This window comes from Talpa europaea (genome assembly GCF_964194135.1).
Source record: "Talpa europaea genome assembly, chromosome: 13".
Lineage (NCBI taxonomy): Eukaryota > Metazoa > Chordata > Mammalia > Eulipotyphla > Talpidae > Talpa > Talpa europaea.
In genome coordinates this window covers 27,443,549-27,463,205 of record NC_140080.1, presented here as the reverse complement: position 1 = coordinate 27,463,205, position 19,657 = coordinate 27,443,549, and the positions used below count along the sequence as shown (strand labels likewise).

Sequence of the window (19,657 nt, the reverse complement as noted above, 5' to 3'; positions counted from 1 at the left end):
TCTTTAAAAAAGAGTTTGGATTTCATATCTAGGAAAAACAAAGAGACACTATGAAAAATAGCAGAGTGATTATGACGCATGCTAAGACTTGGGCTTTACACTGGTCAACTGGAGACTATAGTTGAGTGAAGGAAAGAAAATCAAGTTAGAAACACCCAGTAGATGACTATTGTAGATGAAAAAAAAATGAGTACTTGAAATCTTGCTGTGTAGTTGGAAAGGAGATAGCACTATGTTGAATTAGATGCTTTGGAGATAGCTGATGTTGAAGACAAGTGATCATCCAGTTGCATTAGATGACCAGCTGACTTATCAGAGGTGAAGGAAAGTAGAAAGAGATTACTTAAAAGCTTGGATTATTAGTTTTTAGGCCACTTAGCAGGTAAATGAGTATAAGGTAATAGCAATTCAAGAGGGGTGGTGGAAAGTTCTTTTAATTTTTAAACACATTCATAGGAATTACCTTTTGGTAATTCTCTATTGTTGTTGTTTTTTTTGGTTTTTTTTTAAGATTTAATTTATTTTTATACAAGGGCTGGGTACAAGCCAGAGGCACGGGAGGGTGAGAGGATTCACCAGAGACAGAGCGGGGAACAGAACAGGCAGACTGATGAAATACACTGCTGAGGGGAGCAGCAGGTGAGACAGGAGAGGTCTGCCACACCATGTGGGATTCTCGCCAGCAGGCCGGGATCAAACCCACACTACAGAGGCTGCGGACAGCTTCACAGTGCTGCGCTCAACCTGCTGCACCACCAGGGAGGCCCAGTTCTCTATTGGATTTTAAGGTAGCTTTATTGAGAGGTAATTCACATATCATGTATAATTTAAAATGTACAATTTAAATGTACCCATTTAATATGTACAATTAAATGGTTTTAAGTATATAGGTAGTGCCACTGTTGCCACAGTCTCCTCAAAAAGAAACTCCTTACTCTTTAGTTATTACCTATCCTTTCTGTCCTTTTCCTAGCCCTGTGCAGCTACTAATCTATTCTCTGTCTATATATTCCTCTTTTCTGGATATTTCATATATATGGAATCTTACGTTATATGATCTTTTGCAATTGGATTCTTTCACTTAGCATAATGATTTCAGTTCTTGCAAGTTGTAGCATGTATCAGTAGCTTTTTTTTTTTTGGACAAAAATTATTGTATGCACATATGTATCACATTTGGTTTATACATTTATCATTGTCATTTGGGTTGTTTCAGGTTTTTGGCTCATATCAATAATGCTGCTGTAAACATTTGTGTAGAAGTTTTAATGTGGACATGTTTTCATTTCACTTGGTCATAAACTTGGGAATAGAATTGTTGTATCATATGGTAACTCTACTTAATTTGAGTGCCAGAAAGTTTTGCAAAGCAGTTCTACTATATATTTTACATTCCCACTAGGCTTCCAATTTCTCCATCTTCAGCCCTTGATGATATCTTTTTTATTCTGGTCATCTTAATGGGTGTGATGTGTTATCTCTGTGGCTTAATTTGCATTTCCCTGTGACAAGTGATGTCAAATAACATCATTTCATGTGCTTTATTGACTAGTTATTTTCCTTGACGAGATGTCTGTTCAGATCCTTTACCCATTTCTTTTTCATTGGATTGTCTTTTTACCATTTGTAAGAACTTTATATATTATAGATACTAGTCCCTTATCAGATATCTGATTTGCATTTATTTCCTCCCATTGTGAGTTGTCTTTCAGTTGTTGGGTGTCCTTTGAAGCAAAAAAAGTTCTTCATTTTATACAGTCCAAGTTATCTTTTTTTTTTCTTTTATGTCTTGTGCTTTTGTTGTCACATATGAGGATTCTTTGCCAAATCCAAGATTGTTAAGATAGGGTACTACATTTTCTTCTAAGAGTTTTGTAGTTTTAACTCTAACATTCAAGTGTCTGATCCATTTTGATTATTTTTTTATATTGTCTGAGGTGTAAGCATCCAGCTTCATTCTTTTGCATATGACTGTTCTCAGCACCATTTGTTGAAAAGATTATTCTTTCCTGTTGTTTTCTCTTGGCACCATTATTGAAAATCATTTAATAATAGATGTAAGTTTATAGCATTTTTTTAACAGCAAAACTGTATTTCATCTACTCACTGTTGGGATTTCTCTTTCACAGACAATTCTGACATTGAAATTGAGGGAAAATTGTGCTTATTTTTAAGTAGACTTTCAGGGATGCTTGTGTAATTTTAGTACTACATTATGCACCACAGACATAAACTAGAAAAATGCAAAAACAGCTGTTCTTATCATGATTTTGGAAAACCGTATTTCTTTCAGTGACAGTGACATTTTAGACTTCTTTTTACTGGTGCTTACCCTGCCAGGCGTTGTGGTAGTGGAAGGCTTACAAGGGCAATCATTTCCTCAAGTTGCTCATTGTAAGATATTGGGAGCAGGAAAGGAGCAAAATGATATAAGAATAACACTTTGGATCTAAATTGGTCGTATAATTATTTTCACCCTGGTATGAGGATTTTAGTATTACCAGTTTTTTAATTAAACTTTTTCTTAAGATTGAGAATCTTAAATTGAAATCATGGCTTTCCCAGGGCTCTAAATTAATATATAAGTACCAGGGATGAGGCTGATGAGTGATAAAGACTATTAGGGCACTTGATGCTTTTTGCATTAAGATCTGGATAGTCCATTATTGACCACCAAATTGCCAAGATTGATCAAAGGGGATCATTAAATTCTTTTGTTGTTTTTTTAAATGCGCTCTTAGGAACTCAATGGGATCTTTCATTGAATTAGCTGGAATTGAATAGTTTAATTTGAAACATTTTCTTCTAATGAATCTTTTTCTCTTAATGTCACTATAATTTTATGTACCTTTTCCTTAGGAGTCTCAGCAGTCCAATTTTGGACCTGGAGAACAAAGTAAGTATTGATTTTCCTCTCAGTTTTCAAATGAGATTTTTTGAGCATTTTGTTCTCATGACCATATCATGTATTAAAGCAATACATGATATGGATCCAAAAGATATTATATCCAAAAGATATCATATCCAAAAGATATGATAATACATACCATGTATTAAAGAAATACCCAATTTTTATGGTTGGGGTAAGAACTGGGTTGAATTGATCTTGGTATGCCAAAAAAAGAATTTTAGATTACTGGATATCAAAATTAACTATTTTATTTATTAAGTATTTGAACTAATAGTTCAAAGATCATGAATTCAATTTGATGGTCACCCATAAACCTAAGAACCATTCTCCTGTCATTCCATCTCCTTCATGAAGGTGCTTAGTTCTGTGGTGGTAAAACTCCAGGTAAGAATGGGTCTTTGTAGCTGATCATGATTATTCTCTTTCTGTAATTTATTCATTCTTACTGGATCTTCTGGTTTGGGAAGAAAGTCTGTTGTTCAACCCTTCTCTTCCTCTTCTTTCTTTGCCTCAGAAGAACTTGAGAGGAAAGCAGCCAATGGGAATATAAGCAGCCAAGGGGAATATAAGCGTGGTTCCACGAGATGGTGGCTGTGGGAGTGGAAACATGGGAAATATCTGGGCTTTGCCATATTACCCTGTAGCAAAATAAGTGTTCTCTTGCCAAGAACAATAGCTTCTTAAATAGGGTAGTTTCATATTGGTTGTAAACTATTTTGAGAGGTAAAAATATGAAACTTTTTGATCACTGTTTTTAGTGATCTGAAATGAAAACAAAGAGACAAACTTTAAAAAAAAATTTTTTAATGTAAGTAAACTTGATATGTCCATTTCTTAGTTCTGCTTCAAAGCTGTCGTTATAAGGTAAAGGGACCCAACATTGTTGGTATGTGGAAAATTGCTAGTTATAGGTCAGAAAGTTTACATTTTTCCTCTTAAAAATCTTAGAAGGACCTCTCATCCTTTGTCCCCTCCTCCATTTTCCCTGCCCATTACTAACTTGGCAGATAGAATTATTCTTTTATTTACCTGTATTTTTATGTTTATTTTAAAACTATATATCAAAATAAAACCTTAGCTTAATTTTTTTTTTTAATTTCTGTATTTTTTTTAAAAAGATTTATTTATATAAGAACCGGGGTACAGGCCAGATTGCAGGAGGGTGAGAGGGCTCACCGGAGACAGAGTGGGGAACAGAACAGGCAGACTGACAAAATACACTGCTGAGGGGAGCAGCGGGTGCAACAGGAGAGGTCTGCTGCGCCATGTGGGACCCTCGCTGGCCGGGATTGAACCAGCGCTGCAGAGGCTGCGGACAGCTTCACAGCATGGCACTCAACCACCTGGGCCACCAGGGGAGGCCCTAGCTTAATTCTTTTTAAGATTAAAGTTGGTATCATACTGTATGAAAGTACCATAATATAACCAGTCCCTTTTTTTTTTTTTTTAAGAGATTATTTATTTATGCATACAAGAACTGGGCTGTAGGCCAGAGGTTCTGGAGAATGAATGTATTCACCAGAGGCAGTGAGGGGAACAGAACAGGCAGATATACTGAAATACATTGCTGAGATGACCAGCAGGTGGACAGGAGAGGTCTGTTACGCCATGTGGATTAGCTCCCTGGCCAGGGATGGGGCCTTTCCAGTGATAGCTATGAGACTTCACCCCTAGGCCACCAGGGAGGCCCCTGACTAGTCCCTTCTGATGAACATTTGTTTCTAGCTTTTACTCTTACAAACTATACCATAAGAAAAATCTGTGTGTGTGTGTGTTTACAGATATATCTGTAAGGTAAACTGCATTTGTTACAGTTGCTAGGTTAGTAGATACATGGATTTATAGTATTGACAAGATAATGGTATTCTCCAGAAAGATACTGAATTTATAGTCCTACCAATAGCACTTGAGCAAGCCTATTTCCACCAGTATCTCATACTGTCAAATTGTAAACTATTACCAATTTGATAGATAAATAATTCTATCTTGTCTTGATTTATATTTCTTTCAGAATATTTTTACAGACATTTTATAGTTCAAATGACCATACTTCATTTGCTGATTTCTGCATTCTTTTTGTTCTAGAAAGATATAATCCTTCTTCTAAAACTTCAAATGGCCACCAGTCTAAATCGTAAGTTATTGCTTATTGTCTTTGACTTTCTAAAATCTATCTATAGTGTCTGGGTATTTAGAACATTTAGAAATATACATTAAAAAAAAAGAAATATACACTTAATCTTATAAGGTCAGGGGTAGGCAAACTTTGTGTAAAGAAACAGGTAGTGAAATATTAGGTTTTATGGGCCAGAAGGTCTCTGTCACCTAGTTAGCATTGCCAGTGTAGTGTGAAAGGAGCCACAGACTATGGGGTGTTCCAATAAAGGTTTCTTCACAACAGATAGCAGTCTGGATTTGGGTTGTGTGCCATAATTTGCCTTCCCTTTTTCTTTTTTTAAAGATTTATTTATTTATGCATGCAAGAATTGGGGTGCAGGCCAGAGGTAGGGGGGGTAAGAGGATTCACCAGCAGATACAGAGTGGGGAGCAGAACAGGCAGATCGATAGAAATACATTACTGAGGAGAGTAGCAGATGAGACAGGAGAAGTCTGTTGAGCCATGTGGGTCACCTACCTGGCTGGAGATTGAATTCCTGCTGCAATAGCTGCAGATTGCTTTATAGTGCTGATTGCGCCACCAGGGAAGCCCCTACCTTCCCTTTTTCTGAGATGAGGTGTGGTTTGTAGTTTGTTTTCAGTAAAGAATACATTTTAAAAAGTCAACGGTACTCTTGGCAAACCCACCATTTAGCCACTAAATGTAGAATGTTAACATAGCATAGTTGCATTGTCTCTAAGTTGCATTGTCCCACCTTTGGCCAAAACAGGAATATATATTAAAATGTGATAGTGTAATATTTGGGGTGAGACAAATTTCAGCTAAAAAATTAATTCCTGAGAACTTAGGTTAACTCAGTGGTTAAAGCAAAGACAGTCTGTTCTGATAACCTCAATCTTGTTACCATTTATGCTACATATAGGAAGAATTGAAGTTTAGAACATATGAATATTAACAGTTCCCTTTCGCTGCTAAAGAATTCAAATTGTATTCCTACTTATCATATTTATTCACACCCAAGAAACTGAAGTGAACCCGCTACAGGTGTCTGTCACTTTGCTTGCTGGGGGACAAAAGAATGCTGGACTTTGAGCAACCTAGTAAAAACTTTTACATATTCACATGTAGAAGCAGATTTATCGAGCTGCCATTATTAAATCATAAGGACTGAGAGAATTCAGAGTAAGCACATTTCTTTACAAGAAATCTGTATAGAGGTGCACTAAGCCCTTGTCCAAAGGAAAACTCTTTTTTTTTTTCCCAATCCTGCTTAATTGGGCTAATCTTTTCATAATTCTGTCATTATCTGGTTACTTTGTTTTTAGGTGATCTTTTATATAATACCCTAAATTTGGGGTCAGGTTAAGAAACTCTGGTTAAGCTTTGAGGGGGCAAAGTAGTTATTGGACTGAAGAATTTCCTTCCTACTAATTGGAGATTGTCATGAATATTAAACAGAAAGGTAAACTACTGCTAATGAGAAATTTACATTTTTTTTTAGTTGCAGTTCTCCCTAAGCTTTTTATTAATTTTTTTCACTCCTATATAAAGGCAAGAAGTGTTCTTTGGTTTGATACTCAGATTTTAATATTGATTTTGATTTTGCAGCCTTAAAGAAAACTTTAATTTTTATACTTACATTCAAACACTGATTCCAGAAACTATTAGCTTATAGTATTTGCGTTTTTTAAAATTGATTTGAATTTTGATCAGGGAAGATTTGGAACCTGGCTATTTATTTTTTTTTTTTTTAAGATTTATTTATTTTTATACAAGACCTGGGGTACAGGTCAGAGGCACGGGAGGGTAAAAGGATTCACCAGAGACCTGGTTATTTTTTAATACACACATTGTCATTTCTGTTAAAAGCAAGGTTCTTAGTCCAAATTGTCACTTTAACATAGGGCACTTGAACTTGGACTTTGTGTTCTGATTTTCACAAATTACCCAGTTGCCAATAATTATACAAATCTCTCTTCATGATGGGGACAAAGATATAAATAGCTTATGCTTTGGGCCTCCCGGTGGCACAGAGGTTGAGTGCTGGGTTGCGAAGCTGCCCGCAGCCTCTGCAGCACCAGTTCGATCCCCGGCTGCCGGGTGAGGGTCCCACATGACGCGACAGACCTCTCCTGCCACCTGCTGCTCCCCTCAGCAGTGTACTTTGGTCATTCTGCCTGTTCTGCTCCCTGCTCTGGCTCTGGTGAATTCTCTCACCCTCCCGCACTTCTGACTGTACCCAGTGCTTGGATGGATAGATAGATAGATAGATAGATAGATAGATAGATAGATAGATAGATAGATAGATAGATAGATAGATCAATCTTTAAGCAAAAGAAAGAAAATAGCTTATGCTTTAATTTTCATTCTTTTGAGAAGTTATATCTCCCTAGTGGACTGTTCTGTATGAGTTGGGTAATTTGTTTTAGCGATAAATGAGTTCATGTGTTTGCAGTCAAAAAAAATTAAAGGTGAAGTGAGTAATAAGACTTTGTAGAAGGTGGCTTTTTTTTAACTACACAAGAAAGATATATATTTTACTTATGGAAAACTTAAAGTTTACAAGATTGTTAATTTCTTCTTACTCAGTTTTTATTCTGTATGTGAACTGAACCAGATGGGGTACAACTTGCCGGTTCTTTTCTTTGTTTTTCAATTCAATCTCTGTCTATCACAGTGATCATTTCTAGAATTATTGGTAGATATTTAAATACTCTGGTATGCCATGATAAACTATTCCAAAAATAATAATCCTTTCTGCCTTTTCCCTCTAGTATGTTAAAAGATGACTTAAAACTAAGCAGCAGTGAAGACAGTGATGGGGAACAGGTGTGTCTACTACTATATGATTTTGCCAGTCTCATAGAAATACTTGTTTTTGTTGTATTTTATATGAATTATAATGAATACATTTATGATTTAGTTACTTGAAATAAGTTTCTTCCTGCTTTCTGACATTGGAATGTTAGTTTTCTGCTCTGTTTAAACAACTCTTTTTATTCTTGTTTTTAAAATTTTACTTTTCCTTAATATTTACTAAAATCAGAACATGATCCATTTTCATGAGATTGTTGACAAGAAGAACTATTAAAGCTTTTTATCTTATTCTGACAATTTAGTTACTCTTTAGGTAAAAACACTGTGTTATAAATGTTAAGTAAATATTGATGCATACCATAGGGAAGTCAGTTTTTTCTATTAAGAGTTCAGCTCTTGTTCACATTTAGCAGATAGGGTGCTCTTTATTCATTCACATATTTCTTTTCATGTTTTAATTTTAGGATTGTGATAAGACAATGCCAAGGAGTACACCAGGAAGGTAAGCATCCTTTTATTTCTTGCTTTATTTGATAGGGTCAACCTGCTAACACTTTGTAGTGATAGAATAATTGACCTTACTAAAGTAAATACTGTCAATTGTGATGGTGGTTATACAAATCTGTAAGTTGACTATCAGTGAATTATATATTCTAAATGAGTGAATTCATGTTAGGCAAATTATCCCTCAATAAAATTGTTGTTGAAAGGTAAGTACTAACATCTAATTAGCATATGAAGAACCTTTAAAAAATATTTCATTTAGGGCCTCCCCGGTGGCAGCGGTTGAGCGCTGGGTTGCAAAGCTGCCCGCAGCCTCTGCAACGCCGTTTCAATCCCTGGCTGCTCCCCGGCCACCAGAGGAGGGTCCCACATGGCTGGCAGACCTCTCCTGCCGCCCGCTGCTCCCCTCAGCAGTGTACCTCAGTCCTTCTGGCTGCTCTGCTTCCCGCTCTGGCTCTGGTGAATTCTCTCACCCTCCCATGCTTCTGACTGTATCTGGTGCTTGCATAAATAAATAAATAAATCTTTAAAAAAAATTTCATTTATAATGGCGTTCTAGAATTGTAGCAACTTAACAAATAGTAAATGTTTTAAATAAAGTTGGTTAGATTTGAATGTTTTTCCGTTGTTACTGTAAAAATAAACTTTTGGTCAGATTACCTGTTTTATCTCTTTTAGTAACTCTGAACCTTCACATCATAATAGTGAAGGAGCTGATAACTCAAGGGATGATTCTAGCAGCCACAGTGGATCTGAAAGCAGCTCTGGATCTGACTCAGAGAGTGAAAGTAGTTCCAGTGACAGTGAGGCAAATGAGCCATCCCAGAGTGCGTCTCCTGAGGTAAGAGGAAAGCAGAGGATACCTTCCATAGACTCTCTCAAGGCCCCTGGTGACAGCCAGCTAAGCCTAGCCCAAATAGTAATGTTGAGGGAAAGAAGCTTGTGTATTCTGAGAGAATAGAAATTGAATTGTGTATCTTAGAGAGAACCTAGATATTTCTGTTTCCTTGTTATTTAACAAGTCTTTGGTCTAGATTAAGAACTATTTAACTTATAATGGAGTTCTAGAATTGTAGCAGCTTAACAAATAGTAAATGTTTTAAATAAAGTTGGTTAGATTTGAATGTTTTTCCGTTTTATTTTGGTGTATCAGTGTATCATGTTATTGTGGATAGGAGGAAGCATCTCATATAGTATAATTTTACTGTAGGCTGATAAAATGTGGTAAAAAAAAATATTGGGTCTAAATCATTTATTTTCTCGAATACACTGCATAATCGTTTGTAATTTTGCTTTAGAAACTGATTTCATGAGAGGAATGTTTAATATTTAAAGGCCATTTATAACATTAAGCTCATTCAAGTGGTTAGAGTTAAAAGTTAATATTCACCTCCTTTGCTTTGGTGAGAAACAAATGTATTTGTGGCATTAGAAATCTATTTTTTCCTTTTCCTTGAGAATATAAAGAATATAATATGGGTACTGGAAAAAGTATACTTTATTTCTGTTTTACAGCCTGAACCACCACCAACAAACAAATGGCAACTTGATAATTGGTTGAATAAAGTGAACCCACATAAAGTATCACCAGCTTCATCTGTGGACAGTAATATTCCATCATCTCAAGGCTATAAAAAGGAAGGCCGAGAACAGGGCACAGGGAATAGTTATACTGATCCAGGCGCACCTAAAGAAACGAGTTCTACTACTCCTGGACGAGACTCCAAAACCGTCCAAAAGGGATCAGAAAGTGGGCGAGGGAGACAAAAGTCTCCTGCACAGAGTGACAGCACAACACAGAGGAGGACTGTAGGCAAGAAACAACCCAAAAAGGCTGAGAAGGCAGCTGCTGAAGAGCCTCGTGGAGGCCTGAAGATAGAAAGTGAAACTCCTGTAGACATGGCTACCAGCATGCCTTCCAGCAGACACAAAGCAGCCACCAAAGGCTCACGGAAACCCAATATTAAAAAGGAATCCAAATCTTCCCCTCGACCTTCAACTGAGAAAAAGAAATACAAGTCAACGAGTAAATCTTCCCAGAAATCAAGGGAAATCATAGAAACAGATACCTCATCCTCAGATTCGGATGAAAGCGAGAGCCTTCCTCCTTCCTCACAAACTCCTAAGTACCCCGAGAGTAATAGGACTCCTGTTAAGCCCTCCTCAGTGGAGGAGGAAGATAGCTTTTTTCGGCAACGAATGTTCTCTCCTATGGAAGAGAAGGAACTTCTTTCACCCCTCAGTGAGCCTGATGACAGGTATCCACTTATTGTGAAGATTGACCTGAATCTCTTGACTAGAATACCAGGAAAGCCTTACAAAGAAGCAGAGCTACCCAAGGGGGAAAAGAAAAATGTGCCAGAAAAGCACACAAGAGATGCTCAGAAACAAACCTCAGAAAAAGTTTCCAATAAAGGCAAGAGGAAGCATAAGGTTAGTAAAGGGGTTTTGTTGTTTTTGCTTTTAAACAGCACAACCTGAAATGTGGAAATCTCAGTAAGCCAAAAATAACTGAGTCATTGCTATGAGGGAAAATAGACGATGTGCCCAAAGCCCATTTGCCACTACGGAGACAACATTCTTGAGGACCAGTGTGCTTCTACCTCTTTTTATAAAGTAGGATGGTTTCTAAGCTTGTGAGACATGACCTGATACTTCTCTTCAGAGTAATGCGCTGGCCAGTGTAGAGGGGAGGTAAAGTAGAGATTGCAATGGACTATCATAGCCTTCTTAAAATTTTGGATTTTCATGTCTTTAGTTGTGATATGTACTCCTGAGGTTGTCACAGCCCCTTGAACTCTTTTCTCTCTTATACCCAGACCAAGTCACACTTGTTAAATTACTAATTCCAGCTAAAAAATTGACTCACCAGTTTTGATACTTCCCAAAGAATTTTACCAGTCTGCTGTGTGTGTATATCTATGCTCCAGCTTTTATCCCTTTTTAAACATCCATGTCTGCTGGCCGATAGCCAGCTCTCATCCAAGGTAATTCGGATTTAGGGATGAAACTTGTTTTTTATATATTTTTTAATTAATTTTTTTTCTTATATCATTGTAATCCCCATAATTCTCCTGCCACCATTTCACCTGTGACCCATCACCATATTCTCCTGTGCTCTTCCCTTCCCTGTTGTGACCTTCCTCCTTCCCCTTCATTTGCTGTACACCTGGAATCTGTGGTCAGCTTGCTAGTTTTGACATTTTCTTGATCTTTTGTTTGGTTTCTCTATATTCCACATATAAGTGAGACCATCCAATATTTCTTTTCCTTCTGACTTATTTCGACTGGCATAATACCTTCAAGCTCCATATAGGTTGCTGCAAATGGCATGACTTTGTCTTTATTTTGATTGCTGTGGAATATTCCACTGTGTGAATTATACCACTACCTTTTGAGGCAAAGAAATGTGAAAACTTATGGTGTCTGTAATAGACATAATGAAAAGGAGTAAATACCTTAAACAAGTGAAAACTTTGGAAGAAATAATTTGATCTTCTAGCTCTAGTGAGGAATTTTTAGAGTAAGGTTAATTCCAATAATATGTATAGAACAGTACTATAATTTCCCTTGATACATATGTGTGAATGTTTGAACATGATTTCAAAATACTGAAATATGAACAGGCACTGGAATGGCTACACTGGGTTGACTCATCAAAACCCCAATCCCAGTTGAACTTGAGAACCTCAGATAGGAAGAGTATGGTATTTTTCAACCCTCACATCTCTGGTGTAAACCCCAGGTCTTGTATGAATAAATTTTTTTAAAATCTTAAAAAAAAAGATTTTCAAATGTTTAAATTATTATATAGAAAATAAAGTCCTGGGCCTCCCTGGTGGCACAAGGGGTTGAGTCTCAGCACTATGAGGCTGTCAGTAGCCACTGCATCATGAGTTTGATCCCCAGCGAGGGATCATCCACTGCTCCCCTCAGAAGTGTATTTCAGTCATTCTGCCTGTTATACTCTGTCTTTGGTGAGTCCTCTCATCCTCCCATGTCTCTGACCTGCACCCCAGCTCTGGTATAAATAAATCTTTAAAACAAAAGAAAGAAAAGTCCTTTTTACTTTTTTACTTAAAATTTTACATTTATAATTTGTAATTTAAAACAACCTTTCCTTTAAAAGAAGTGCCTCATATGGCCTTACCTTACCCACATCTCATTGACTTACGTTCCTCCTGTATTTTTTATATTAATCCCTATAAGTAAATTTATATTTATTTTTACTGCTCTAGTCAATGAAAGGGAAACTTTGTTGAGACCCAGGTGCTTGGGGTTTGGGCAGGACTCCACCCTATGAACAGAGGAAGAGCCAGTTATAGGATCTTATTTTACCTCCTTGAGATGTAGGTTGCTGGTGTGGTCATACTTTTTGGGGCATTTGACAGCTTGGGGGTACAGGTAAGAATAATACTGTGGCAGATCATCTTTTGCAGCTGTATTTCGGGGCCAGGTGGTAGAAGGACAGCTTGATGATGCCACCCTGCAGGTGCAGCACCAAGCGCAGGGCAGACGCTTTCTGAATATTGTAGTCTGAGAGAGTGAGACTGTCTTGTAGCTATTTGTCAGCACCTGATATCCACCTGCTGGGCAGGTGGGATATCCTCCTTGTCTTGAATTTTGGCCTTAACATTCTCAGTGGTGTCACTGGGCTCGACCTTGACAATTATGGTCTTTCCTGTTAGGACCTTCACAAGGCTCTGCATCTTCATGTCCCCTTTGCTGCCTTGTTGAAAAGAAAGAGGAGGTAATTTTTATTTTTAAAAATATGTAGCACTAGAAATCTCAGTGATGATCTTTGAGATTTTTGGCTTTGGTAAAATTACGTGTCTGTGTCAATTCCTGGATATAAATCAAGTGGTGCTGAGAGGAATATCCACCCAAGGGTAATAAAGTCTGTAGATTACTTTTTCTCAGATGGTCACATGTCCATCTTTCATCTTGTGTATAGAGGAACACATTCTTATGTTTGCAATTTTGTACCTTAATATTAAGGAAATGGGAAAGCTTAGATTCACTCAGGAAAGTAACACTGGCAATTAGGAATGGGCTCCCAGTTTTTGTTTCAGCTAGGATGTTAAAAAAAAAAAAAAACCATTAAAAAGAATCATTAGGCTTGGCTGTAATCAGAAAGACAGACAATGAAAGTATTGGCGAAGGCCTCCCTGGTGGCGCAAGGGGTTAAGACGCAACCTGTGAAGCTATCCCCAGCCTCTGCAGCACAAGTTCAATCCCCGCCCAAGAAGATAACCACATGACGCGGCAGACCTCTCCTGTCTCACCTGCTGCTCCCCTCAGCAGTGTGTTTCAGTCATTCTGCCTATTCTGTTCCCCACTCTGTTTCTGGTGAATCCTCTCACCACCCCCCATACCTCTGGCCTATATCCCCTAGTTCTTGTATGCATAAAGAAATAAATCTTTAAAAAGAAAAAAGAAAGTATTGGTAAAGATAAACAGCATTAAGATTTTCATACAGTGCTGCTGGAAATGCAAAATGATATAGCCATTTTGGAACACAGTTTGGCAGTTCCTCAAAAAATTTAAGGTAGTGTTAACCTTATGACCCAGAAGTTCCATTCCTAGCTATATACCCAAAAGAAAGAAAACATAGCAGTCAAAAAATTGTAATTGAATATTCATGGCAGTATTAACCTCATATTAGTCAAAACTTAGAGGCAACCCAAATGGCTCAGAACTGATGAATGGATGACTTCAGTGGAATATATTCAGAAAGGGAAATGAAGTGTTAATACATGCTTCAACATGAATGAACCTTAAAAATATTATGTTAATTGAAGGGCACCAGACATAGAAGACCATACCTACTGTATGTGATTCCATTTATATGACATGTTTAGAATAGGTAAATTCATGAAGATAAAAAATGTGTCCAGAGTTTGAGGATGAAAGGAATAGGAAGTTACTGCTCATGGATATATATAATCTTTTGGGTTTTATGATAATCTAAAAATTGATTGTGGTGATGCTTGTACAGCTCTGGATATGTTAAAAACCATTGAATGGTGTGTTTTTAGAGAGTAAACTTTATCTTTCAGATAATGTGAATTTTATCTTAACTATCATTCTACAGTTTTCATCCCCCTAAATATAGCATCAGCCTGAAAAAAATGCTGTCTAAAAGACTAGGAATGTGTTTTGATATTTGATAGCTAAGATAATAGAATTCTTAACCTTAAAACCTAATTTACTGAGCATTTATTATTTTTCTGAAGGTAATCAAAGTTAAACCATTAAGGGATGAATAGTGCTGGAAACTGAAGTTAGAAGAATAAATATCAAACCTGATAGCTGCTATTTTCTGTTTTTCATTTAGAATGAAGATGATAACCGAGCCAGTGAGAGCAAGAAACCCAAAACAGAGGACAAGAATTCAGGAGGCCACAAGCCATCTAGCACCAGAGAGTATGTTCCCAAAATATGTTGCATGTGTGTTTATATATGTCTGTCATGTGTTATTGGATACTTTCAATTGTGCTCTTAGAATATTCCTTTTAATAAGTACATGTCATATCCATGCACACACATACATGTGCTCTATGGTGGGAACTTCTGCTTTAGGCTAATAGGGATAGAATGCATTTAAGATTCAGTTACTTCCTCTTTCTCTCTCTCTCTCTCTCTCTCTCTCTTTTTTTTTTTAGTAGAGTTAGGGGTAAGAATTTAAGTTTCACTGCTTTCTGGGTAGATAACAAGCTTGCCTATAACTTGGGAAACATTACTGACTTATGAGCATGAATATTTTTTGCTTGCCATTTATCTCTTTGTTCATATTTCTACATTTATTCAATCAATATTTACTGAAATACTTGTGTAGCATACCAAGATTTAGGCCCTGGATGTGCCAGCAAAGGGTTGTGGGGAAACCAGTCAAAATGCTTGCCTGCATGAAATTTATAGTTCTGTTTTACAGAAATCATGTCTCCTAGTAACCCAATTGGGAAAAACAAATTTGTCTTGAAAGCAAAGAGAATTGGAAAAATCCATCACCCCTATATGACTGTGTGGGGAAATGAGGGCATTTGTTTGGTTTGGCAGGTCATCTAAGCAGAGTGCTACAAAAGAAAAGGACCTCTTGCCTTCTCCCGCTGGACCTGTTCCCTCAAAAGATTCAAAAACAGAGCATGGCTCTCGGAAGAGGACTATTAGTCAGTCTTCTTCCTTAAAGTCAAGTAATAACAGCAACAAAGAGAACAGTGGTAGCAGCAAAAGCAGTTCCTCCACATCCAAACAGAAGAAGACTGAGGGGAAGACTTCCAGTAGCTCTAAGGAGGTGAAGGTAAGCTGTCCCGGGCCTGAGCTCTTTGAAAATGAATCTCGTTGCTCTGTGACTTCCCCATGGTAATGCTGTGCTTTGAAAATTTTATGAGTAGCTCATTAAATTTTATAGGCCTATGCATTTTTATAGTCTTGAGAGTAAACATAAACTGTGATCTAAAACCATGAAAACAGAAGACTGGCTACATGCTTATTAATCAAGATAGAAATTTGTAACTGGAGAATCTGATTGTGATCTAATTTTAAATAATTCCAGTTGCTGTGATTGAATTCTTCTCTATGATTTCAAATTGACTTTGGGCATTTTGTGATTAGATTATACAAATTATATTACATAAGTGAAAAAAGCAACCATTTGACTTTTGATTCACAAAGAGTGGAAATATCTTGAGCACTGATGTTATAGTTGACCTTATTGCTCGAGCTTGATCATATTGTTGGGCACTATTTTTTTTTTTTTTTTTTTTTTTTTTTTTTTTTTTTTAATAGAGGCATGCTTTATTTATTTGTTTGCTGGTTGGTTTGTTTGTTTTGTTTATACAAGCACTGGGTACAGTCAGAAGTGCGGGAGGGTGAGAGAATTCACCAGAGCCAGAGCGGGGAGCAGAGCAGGCAGAAGGACCGAAGGACACTGCTGAGGGGAGCAGCGGGCGGCAGGAGAGGTCTGTGCGCCATGTGGGACCCTCCTCTGGTGGCCGGGGAGCAGCCGGGGATCGAACCGGCGCTGCAGAGGCCGCGGGCAGTTTCGCAACCCAGCGCTCAACCGCTGCGCCACCGGGGAGGCCCTGTTGGGCACTATTTTTAATGTGTGTGAATGGTGAATTGAATCAAAGAAGCTTTTTCATTAAAAAGCTTTTCCATTAAAGATATACTTTAATGGACCCTCACCCTCAATTTGCTTTCTAGGCTATTTGCATTGCTTTCTAAACTGTTCTGAGAGGGAGCAAATTCCCTCACCAAATTAAGAAAATTCCTGAATTTTAAAGAATATAATTTATTGGATTATTATTTGTGACATAGATCAGCGAAGGTCTGAGAATTGAAAAATTGGACCGTTAAATGTAGTTAGTTGTGCTTATTAAATGTGGTAATTAAATATTTAGAAGTAATTCAATTGTGAATAGCTTTTTAAAGTTGAGATACACAGCAGGCTTTTTCAAACCTGGATACCCTTTTGTAGTAGTTTAGAGAATCCTAATGTCCTGAAGGAATCTGACTGCCCTGTTGAACTTATTCACAGCCCTAATTTTTATCTACCTGCTGACTGGTTCTTTGTCCATTTCCTAATCCTTTATAGGATTTTTCTCCATGCTTTTTTATTTTTTTAGTTTTTTTTTTTTTAAAGATTTATTTACTTATGCATACAAGAGCTGGGGTATAGGCCAGAGGTGTGAGGGGTGAGAGGATTCACCAGAGACAGAGTGGGGCAGATTGACTGAAATACACTGCTGAGGGGAGCAGCAGGCACAACAGGAGAGATCTGCTGTACCATGTGGGTTGCTCCCTGGCCGGCTGGAGATCGAACTTGTGCTGCAGAGTCTGTGGATTGATTCATAGTGCAGTGCTTATTAACCCACTGTGCCACCAGGGAGGCCCGCTTTTTTTATTTTTTAAATACGCTTTTTTAGTGAGCTCATCTGCTCATCTGGCTTCTGTTATCTCAGGTTGTAAAAATCATTGTCTTTGTCTCTTCCTTACTGACTTGACTTGTCAGCTTCTTGAAAGCAGGAATTTGTGTCTTATTTTGGCGTTTATTTCTGCATTTACTGGGAGAAAAGGAAGTAGTTGTTGCATTAAATATAGTCATTTGTTACTCATGTCATTGACAAAATATAAAATTGACCCAAACCACTTTGATTTTAAAATCTCATGGCACATAATGGTTTTAAAATTGTTATTGTTTGGTCTCCCCAGTGACGCAGCAGGTTGAGCACAGCGCTGTGAAGCTGTCCGCAGCCTCTGCAGTGCAGGATCTATCCCGGCTGGCCAGGGAGATACCCACATGGCACAGCAGACCTCTCCTGTCTCGCCTGCTGCTCCCCTCAGCAGTGTTTTTGGTTCATCTGCCTGTTCTGCTCCCTGCTCTGTCTCTGGTGAATCCTCTCACCCTCCTGCACTTCTGGCCTGTACGCCAGTTCTTGTATAAATAAATAAATCTTTAAAAAAAAAAAAGATTGTTATTGTTAGTCTTACCAGTTCCTGGTTTAGTCAGTTATATATAGGCTTATTAGAGGGAAATCTATAGTTAGAAAATATGCTATTTCTTATTATACCAACTAAATAAAAACTAGGTAACCTGGAAAACCAAACTGACATAATTTTTATGTAAGAAAAGTGTGTTGAAATAGCTGGAAACTTTTTTTTTTTATTTTCAAAAACTTTAGTTTTCTTCCAGTTAAACTTAGGGACTTGGGGCTCCCTGGTGGCCTACGGGTTAAGTCCCAGCACTATCATGGCTATGGCCTGATCTGCAGCCAGGGAGCTAACCTGTATGGCACAGCAAACCTCTCCTGTCTCACCTGCTGCTCTCCTCAGCAGTGCATTTCAGTCATTTGCCTGTTCTGCACCCCATTCTGTCTCTGGTGAATCCTCTCACCTCCCCCCACCCAATACCTTTGGTCTACACCCCAGTTCTTCTACAAAAATAAATGAATAGAAAATGAAAAAATAAATTTAGGCACTTGTAGATATACTTATAAAATAGAGGGAGAGGCTGTACTGCTGTAATGTTACCTACATTGTAATGTAATATTCAGGAATTCATTTTATAGGCATACGGACTTTACCACAAAGAGTTTAGTGTTTTCTCAAATCTCTGGACTTTTGTTTTCATTCCTTGAAGCAAGCTATGTTGAGTAGAACTGAAAAGTTCTCACACAAGGAAAAAAAATGTTTACATGTTCCTGTCATAAATAGATTTAAGCACAAGTAGTAAAATGATATATAGAGGCCTCCCCGGTGGCGCAGCGGTTGAGCACTGGGTTGCGAAGCTGCCCGCGGCCTCAGCTGCACCGGTTTGCTCCCCGGCTACCGGAGGAGGGTCCCACATGGCGCGCAGACCTCTCCTGCCGCCCACTGCTCCCCTCAGCAGTGTACTTTGGTCCTTCTGCCTGCTCTGCTCCCCACTCTGGCTCTGGTGAATTCTCTCACCCTCCCGTGCTTCTGACTGTACCCAGTGCATGTATAAACAAAACAAACAAACAAATAAATAAATTTAACAAAAACATGCCTCTATAAAAACAAAACAAAAAGAAAACAAAACAAAAAATGATATATTACTGGGTTTTCTAATGATAAAATATTCATGCATTTATGGATCAATTCTCCTTATTTATGATGGTTTTTTATTTTAAAGGTTTATTTTTATTTATTTATACAAGCACTGGGTACAGTCAGAAGCGTGGGGGGGTGACAGCCAGAGCGGGGAGCAGAGCAGGCAGAAGGACCAAAGCACACTGCTGAGGGGAGCAGCGGGCGTCAGGAGAGGTCTGTGCGCCATGTGGGACCCTCCACCGGTGGCCGGGGAGCAGCCGGGGATCGAACCCGCGCTGCAGAGGCTGCGGGTAGCTTCGCAACCCGGCGCTCAACCACTGCGCCACTGGGTAGGCCCTTATTTATGATGTTTTTTATGGCAAAGTGTGTGTCCAGTTCTAAAAATAGGACTGGATGGGGAAGAGCTGGGAAGGCAGAGCTGGTTATAACTCTTGCATGGAGAGAGGACTGAGTTGGTAGTAAGCAGAATAAAGTTTTAAGAAAATGGCTAGGCTTTTGAAATCTGGCAGATCTGAATTTAAAACCCAAATTACAGGAATGCTGCTTAAAAGCTATTTGAGGGCCTCCCTGGTGGCACAGGAGCGCAGCACTGTGAAGCTGTCTGCAGGCTCTGCAGTGCCGGTTCGATCCCCACTGGCCTCAGAGCAACCCACGTGGCCCGCAGACCTCTCCTGCCGCCCGCTGCTCCCCTCAGCAGTGTATTTCTTCAGTCTGCCTGTTCTGTTCCCCGCTTT

General features: G+C 38.2%; 1 protein-coding gene across 2 annotated transcripts in view; it reads left to right on the top strand.

Moving 5' to 3' along the window:
- AFF4 (ALF transcription elongation factor 4) overlaps positions 1-19,657 on the top strand; it is a gene marked incomplete at both ends in the record, with an annotated part of 47,381 nt that overhangs the window by 18,871 nt on the left and 8,853 nt on the right. For both annotated transcript variants that reach the window (XM_084252235.1, XM_084252234.1), the window contains 8 exons: positions 2,860-2,896; positions 4,997-5,045; positions 7,805-7,859; positions 8,312-8,349; positions 9,030-9,192; positions 9,867-10,784; positions 14,689-14,777; positions 15,411-15,651. In XM_084252235.1, coding sequence (XP_084108361.1) covers positions 2,860-2,896; positions 4,997-5,045; positions 7,805-7,859; positions 8,312-8,349; positions 9,030-9,192; positions 9,867-10,784; positions 14,689-14,777; positions 15,411-15,651 — 1,590 coding nt within the window. The remainder of the gene's footprint in view (positions 1-2,859; positions 2,897-4,996; positions 5,046-7,804; positions 7,860-8,311; positions 8,350-9,029; positions 9,193-9,866; positions 10,785-14,688; positions 14,778-15,410; positions 15,652-19,657) is intronic.